We start from the raw sequence: 7,089 nt of genomic DNA, 5'->3' as shown, positions 1-7,089 counted from the left end.
TGCATACACATAATTAATGCTATAAGTTAACGATGACATGACATACACATTATGACATGACTGCTCTGACCCATAGACCCATAGCACACTGACATCTCACCCAGCCCCATAGAGAGGACTTCTCCTTTTGCTTGCTGAGACCTTGTCCAGTGCATCAAGTTCCCAAACAACTGATACAGACAGGCAGCCCTGTAGGCTCCAAGTCAAGTCATCACCCCCTCCTCTCTGCCTTTTCCTCCTCCTTATGGTATAAAGCATATGTTACACTGTCGGCCATTGGCTGAATATTTGACTCTGTATGACATATCAGAATTGTGTACATTGAGGTTCAGCCCTCTGTCAATATACATGTATTGCAGAGAATGTATGGTATTAAATATACTTTTATGTTAAATCTTCCTGGACTCAAGGTTTCAATTCATTTGGTAGATAAGCTGTTACAAATAATCACATTTAGCGGATGTATAGAATTTTATTCTCTATCACTCTCCCTCTCTCTCTGTCTCTAACTCTCTCTCCCTCCCTCCCTCTGTCTAACTCTCTCTCCCTCCCTCTGTCTCTAACTCTCTCTCCCTCCCTCCCTCTGTCTCTAACTCTCTCTACCTCCCTCTCTGTCTCTAACTCTCTCTACCTCCCTCCCTCTGTCTCTACTCTCTCTACCTCCCTCCCTCTCTGTCTCTCTCTCCCTCCAACCCTCTCTGTCTGTCTCTCTCCCCTCTGTCTCTCCCTCCCTCCCTCTCTGTCTCTTACTCCCTCTCCCTCTCCCCCTCCCTCCCCCTCTCTATCTGCTGCTCTGTGTAGTACAGACATTTTAAATCTTTGACACGTTCCATGTTGCTTCTGAGGCCAGACAGCTGTTTGTTTTGTGCTTGTGTATTATTTGTGTTTAGACGCGACACACTCTATATACTTGAAACTGAATGCCAGTGGTAGTGTGTTTGCTATCATGCAGGCAGGAAGGAAGAGAGCGGGGCCAACTCTGATCAGATTTGTAGCTACTACGCGTATCGCTGTCTGTCATAAGAGTCTGCGCCGCAAGCTTTTTAATTTTCGGTGGCAACGGGAACCGGAGCTGCGTCTTTAAAGATGCATGAGAAGCGTTGAGCAGCGGAGAAGGGAGAAGAAAGGAGATGGAAGTGCTGGCAGAGAAAGTAAGTGTTACTGTGTCAGTGAGTGTGGCAGACAGGAAGGGGAGGGGCTATAGGCTTGGTGCAGACAGACAGACGGCTGTGTGAGGGCCCAAAGTCAAAGCCGAGTACTTGGTGTGTCGGGACCAGTCACTGCGTGTGCGTGTGTGTGTGAGTCTGGACCAGTCATTGCGTGTGCGTGTGCGTGTGTGTGTGCGTCTGGACCAGTCACTGCGTGTGCGTGTGTGTGTGTGTGTGCGTCTGCGACTCGCGGACGGCACACGTGGCAGGTGGAGGGGTCTCCACCTGCTGAATGAACCCAGTCAGCATCGGGGAGTACCATGCACTGCGGGTGGGCTCGGGCCTGCTCGCCATCGTGGCCGGCTGCATCATCATCGGGTTGTCCAGGGAGTGTGAAGGCGAAGCTGTGGGAGGTGTCTTCCTGGGAGCGGGGATCCTCGGTGAGTGCCTGTCGAAAGAAACTCCAAACAAATCTTCACTGCACGATTATCGTGGCTGAAAGAATTCACGATAAAGATTTTATCGCGATACCTTTAGAAAATTGTTTATTGTGCATTTTGTCTCTTTTTTGGCAAATTAATTAAAATACGAGTGTAGTGAGAGTCTGTAACTGTACAAAAGTACCAAAAGAGTAATTCAACTTAATAATGAGCTATGTTAGTTAGTAGTTACTGCGTCATGGCATCACATGGGGTGTGTGTGTGTGTGTGTGTGTGTGTGTGTGTGTGTGTGTGTGTGTGTGTGTGTGTGTGTGTGTGTGTGTGTGTGTGTGTGTGTGTGTGTTGGGCTTGGGGGGGCATTGGGGGAGAGAGAGCTGCTGGATTATTTACACAATATTATCTCTATATTATTACATAACATGAGATCAATATTTCACTTTTTTTTATTTTTATATCATGGTTATTCATATCACGATTATTGCAACACCCCTAATGAAAATGTTCAAATATTGTCAATAATTATAGCCGATAAATAATCTTGTATTCTCTCATTTTAACAGAGCTTCTAATCGAATACCATTGAGCCCCCCCCGGCGCCCTATAGTGACCTTACAATTTGCTGGTTAGATATACTGTAGGCTAGTTTGATATTGAACATCAGTGTTGGGCAGTAACTCAGTTACAGTAATTGTATTACTTTCCCCACTAATTTGTAATGTAAGCTAGCTAGCCTATTACAATTTCCAAAAAGTCATTATATTACAGTTACTAATCTAGGTAACTTCAGGTTACTGCATGACTTTCTGCAGCACTGGTCAAAAGGAAGTATGGAGAAATAAATAGGCAAATAAATAGAAAGTCTGCATTTTGGCTGAGTCTGACCGTCGACTCCTCCTGTAATGTTAATAGAAGTGGATTCAGTTCTAAAAGGAGCTATAGCTAAACAGGTTGTAGGCTACATCACTTTACGGAAGGGGGGGGGGGGTTAGCTAAAGTAATATAGTCAAGTAACAAGTAACATAACTATTTTGATACCAAGTAATAAGTGAAGTACTTTTATTAGCCTACTGTTTAAAGCAGTAAGTAATCAGTAATAAGTAGGTTACACTTCCTGAGTAACTTGCCCAACACTGGCGGACAATTAATAATCTCCTCCTGAAAGTGTTTTTGGGTTTGACACTCACTCATATCGGCGAGGCCCACATTGCCAAATATGTGTGAGAAAGAAACACAGGTGAGAGATCAGTGGTCTGTGTGTTTCCATCTTGAAACCGTCCCACCCGCCCCCTGTGATCACACCCGCCCCCTGTGATCATTTGATACAACAGTGTAACTGAATCTAAGTGATAGCCGGCAGTGTCGAGTTTTCCACTACCACATAAAGGACTGTCTCAAGTGCTGTGCAGAGCAGAGGGCAGGGCTTTTGATCTGAGAGAGCATCAGTATACAAATGTCAAATATATTCTTGCGACAATATATCTTCTTTCGACAATTCATGTGCACAGGTAAATGTGGACAAATTCAGCAAATGCTAATTGTGCGCAGTGGTGCGACAAGGCGCTTACCCGCCGCAATATCAGGCACGGGCAGAGGGGGGTGCTAGGGGTGCCCGAGCACCTGCCCGTTTTCCCCTGATGCCCAAAGTGCCCCTTTTTTTTTACAGTGAAGACATGCCCAGCGTCCTTCAAAAAGAACTTATAACAATAAATAACAATTTAGCAATCAATAAAATGCCCGGGACAGTTTACACATGTTGACCTTTCAACCCGGAAGTAAAGTAATCGTCTGCGTCTCTGTGACGTGCTCAATATTTTTCCCCCAGGATGGCGAAGGCATGACCCGCCCTTCTCTGCCTCTGATTGCCCTAGCGTCAAATGGCGTTGATCCAATCACATTCGCTTGGCTTTCTGCTTTCTTTGTTTTCTGATTTGATTGGGCGAGGTGTTTTGGGGCTCCGACACATAGCCGACTGACTAATGAGTATCACGAACTGAATGTTCCCGACAGTCTTCTCACTCCTCCTGCAGCCTCAGGGCCTGCCATGCTTTAGTTTAGTGGCTTATCAGGGAAATTAATTCAACTGTGTTGAATGGGAGGGAAATGACACTGAGAGTCACACGAAACATATTACTTGATAGTTTCACAGGAACAGGATGAAACGTCATCGCATAGACTACACATAAAAAATTAATCTGAATGTTACGTCCAGCTGATTACAGCTCACGTGGGTTAGGATATTTCATAAAGCACACTAGTTGGTCACAATGTCTGTATTTAAGTGGCCTATATGAAGTTTTATGAGAAAGGGAAGTGAGCTCTTGGGTATGTGACCATTTTCTCTTGACACCGACACCTGGTTTTTAAATGCGACCTCTATCCAGATAAGTTTTCCGGATACAGGTCACATTTAAAAACCAGGTGTAAATGAGGTGTTTGATACGAACACGAGGCGAGCCAGACTACCTCCATAGACGATCTGAAAAAGATGGACAAAGTCAACGTGATGTCACCCATTGGCTTTTGGACTCCTGTTTTGCAGCCTAGTGTGGCCGTCGCCATCTTGGGGTGAAACGGCACAAGGCGGGGTTTTCCCTGAGCTGCAGCTGCTATTGGTCCGTGATCGGCAAGCTGTGCGACCTGCCAATCACACCCAAAACATAGTCTATTCTATCATCTGTTTTACTCAAAACGGCTTATATAAAAGTTATATAAAAATTCACCCCCTGTACAGTTGTTATGAAAGGTGAAATTAGCTATATAGACCATGTTTTGAACCAGGCTGTAAACATGTTTAATTTAATTTCAGATGAAATTCAGATTTACAGTGTCATAAGCTATTTAGCTGTTTCCGTCCACCATGGCATATATTTGGGACAAAGAATACATTTCATTTAGCATCAATCCATTTATTATCAAGATAGTGACGCCAGTTATTGACACGACCCCTGCAATCAGTCAAACTGCTTCCTGTTATTAGTTCTAAACTGAAAGGATGCATTCAATCGTGATTATCAGCAACATAGTAAAACCAGTGTTACTTTATCATTCATCAAATTAATTATACCTTGTGCTTTCCAGGCCTGCTGATCTCTATCTTCCCTTTCGTAAAAGCCTGGGTTAACATAAACAACATTCTCCCAACCCTGGGTAAATTATTTGACATTTTTTGTTTGTTATTTGACAATTGCATTTTCAGACGTTAAATTCGTAACATTCAAAGTTGTTTCATCACTTGTGACGTGCCGAGAAATTACATTTGACATGTATTTGCTTTTCCTTCCCAGGACACTTCAGAGTGCATCCCAGGCCTGCCAACCCTCCTGCTGAACAACCAGCAGAGGCTCTAGCAAGACGAGAAGGTGAGTGTGTGAGTGTGTAAGTGTGTGAGTGTGCAAGTATGTGAGTGTGTGAGTGTATGTATGAGTGTGTGAGTAAGTGTGTGTGTGTGTGTGTGTGTGTGTGTGTGTGTGTGTGTGTGTGTGTGTGTGTGTGTGTGTGTGTGTGTGTGTGTGTGTGTGTGTATATGTGTGTGTGAGTGTGTAAGTGTGTGAGTATGCAAGTATGTTAGTGTGTGAGTGTATGTATGAGTGTGTGAGTGTGTAAGTGTGTGATTGTGTAAGTATGTGATTGTGTGAGTGTGTAAGTGTGTGATTGTGTGAGTGTGTAAGTGTGTGAGTGTGTAAGTGTGAGTGTGTAAGTGTGAGTGTGTAAGTGTGTGAGTGTGTAAGTGTGTGAGTGTTACAGCCTCTCATTACACGTTCCAGCTGAAAGACAGCTAAGCAATTACAGCTGCTATTAAACATTTAAAGGTAGTATTCCGTTTACGACTTGTTTGCAAATCCATGACTGTTATGTTATGCTAAGTGAAGCTAAAACAGGCTGACTACAGAACAGATCGTTCCAAATGTGTGTCCCCATTTCCCACAGGTTTTGTTTTTTTGTTTTTTGTCTTCTAGCCGCGCTCTCAGATAACCCATAGACTGGTGCTGATACATGTTCCAATGAGTTGATCAGCTCTCTCTCCTCTTTATATAATTTGCTCTCCAGTCAGTGGACAGTGTACACTCATGGTAATAGTAGCCTACTATTTAATAGATGCTCTACAGTGGACAGTTCTGAAAAATGTAAGAGCGGTGTAGTAGTTGTGTCAATATGTCTATATTGTTTTCTTTATTTCAAATGATTGTTTTTCTAATGTCTCACCTAGATCTTTGTGTGTTTTTGACATAAGCTATGTTGTTGTTATTGTTGCTGTTGTCATTGCTGTCATTGTTATTGATGATGCTGCTGGAAAGCCAGAATTTCCCCTCAGAGATAAATAAAGTAACCTATCTATCTATCTATCTATCTATCTATCTATCTATCTATCTATCTATCTATCTATCTATCTATCTATCTATCTATCTCTCTCTCTCTCTCTCTCTCTCTCTCTATCTATCTATCTATCTATCTATCTGTCTGTCTGTCTGTCTGTCTGTCTGTCTGTCTGTCTGTCTGTCTGTCTGTCTGTCTATCTATCTATCTATCTGTCTACCTTTTGGCAGCAGCTCAGGCCCAGCTAAATCTGGAACGCGCCAAGAGTCGTATGGGACCCTTTGTAGACGGTGGCCCAGCGGCTGAGGGCAGCCCAGAAGAGGGGTATGACATGCACACACACACACACACACACACACACACACACACACACACACACACACACACACACACACACACACGCACGCACGCACGCACGCACACACACACACACACACACACACACACACACACACACACTCACTCACTCACTCACTCACTCACTCACTCTCTCACACACTCACACACACACACACACACACACACACACACACACAGATACATGTACAAGTACGTGCAAGCATGTGTGTGCAGACTGTGCACACGCAAGGTTAGACATGGAAGGGTTAAATGGATGAACATTTTGCATCCCTGCTGATTTCTCCATGATCTTTTTTGTAACACGTTATTTGAATAGTCCAATGCTGATACTCAGTACTGAGACTATCAGGTGCCAAAAAGTCCACGTTCATCAAAATGACACTTATTTGCTGCATCACTACATGCTATGTAACCCCATCCCTAACCTAACCCTAACTCTAACCCTGACACTGAGATTAAGGTCAACCTACTCCAGACATTGAATCTGTAGTGTATTTTTTCACTCGTATCCCCTGAAACTGTAGACTTTTTAATGACACACATCCTACTTGAGAGTAAACGGAATATCTGGACTGGACTATCCAAGTGAACTGGGACCATGTTTTTGTCTCAGTGTGGCAACAGATGTTTCTTAGGACAACCATCAGTGTGAAAATAGACAGGTTGTTATTTCATAGTTGGTTATGATGCGACTCTAACTCTCAGACTAGCTCTAATAACATTTTGCCATACTGTAGTATAAAAAACGAACATGATATAATGACATAAAATGCAACTTAAAGTGATAATACAGAAGATCTTTATCTAAATAAATGTCTGTTAAGTCA

The 7,089-nt window shown here is 43.3% G+C and overlaps 1 protein-coding gene across 1 annotated transcript in view; it reads left to right on the top strand.

Annotated features, from left to right (window-relative positions):
• Window positions 1-1,440: 1,440 nt before the first annotated feature.
• Window positions 1,441-7,089, top strand: part of kncn (kinocilin) — a gene marked incomplete at both ends in the record, with an annotated part of 7,811 nt that continues 2,162 nt past the window's right edge. The window contains 4 exons of the mRNA XM_083659758.1: window positions 1,441-1,588; window positions 4,667-4,735; window positions 4,873-4,947; window positions 6,133-6,226. Of these exons, the coding sequence (XP_083515884.1) occupies window positions 1,441-1,588; window positions 4,667-4,735; window positions 4,873-4,947; window positions 6,133-6,226 (386 nt within the window). The remainder of the gene's footprint in view (window positions 1,589-4,666; window positions 4,736-4,872; window positions 4,948-6,132; window positions 6,227-7,089) is intronic.

Source organism: Poromitra crassiceps (genome assembly GCF_964638095.1).
Source record: "Poromitra crassiceps genome assembly, chromosome: 23".
NCBI classification, from domain to species: Eukaryota; Metazoa; Chordata; class Actinopteri; order Beryciformes; family Melamphaidae; genus Poromitra; species Poromitra crassiceps.
Note: the sequence above shows the minus strand (reverse complement) of the source record. Positions and strands in the feature narration are given on the sequence as shown.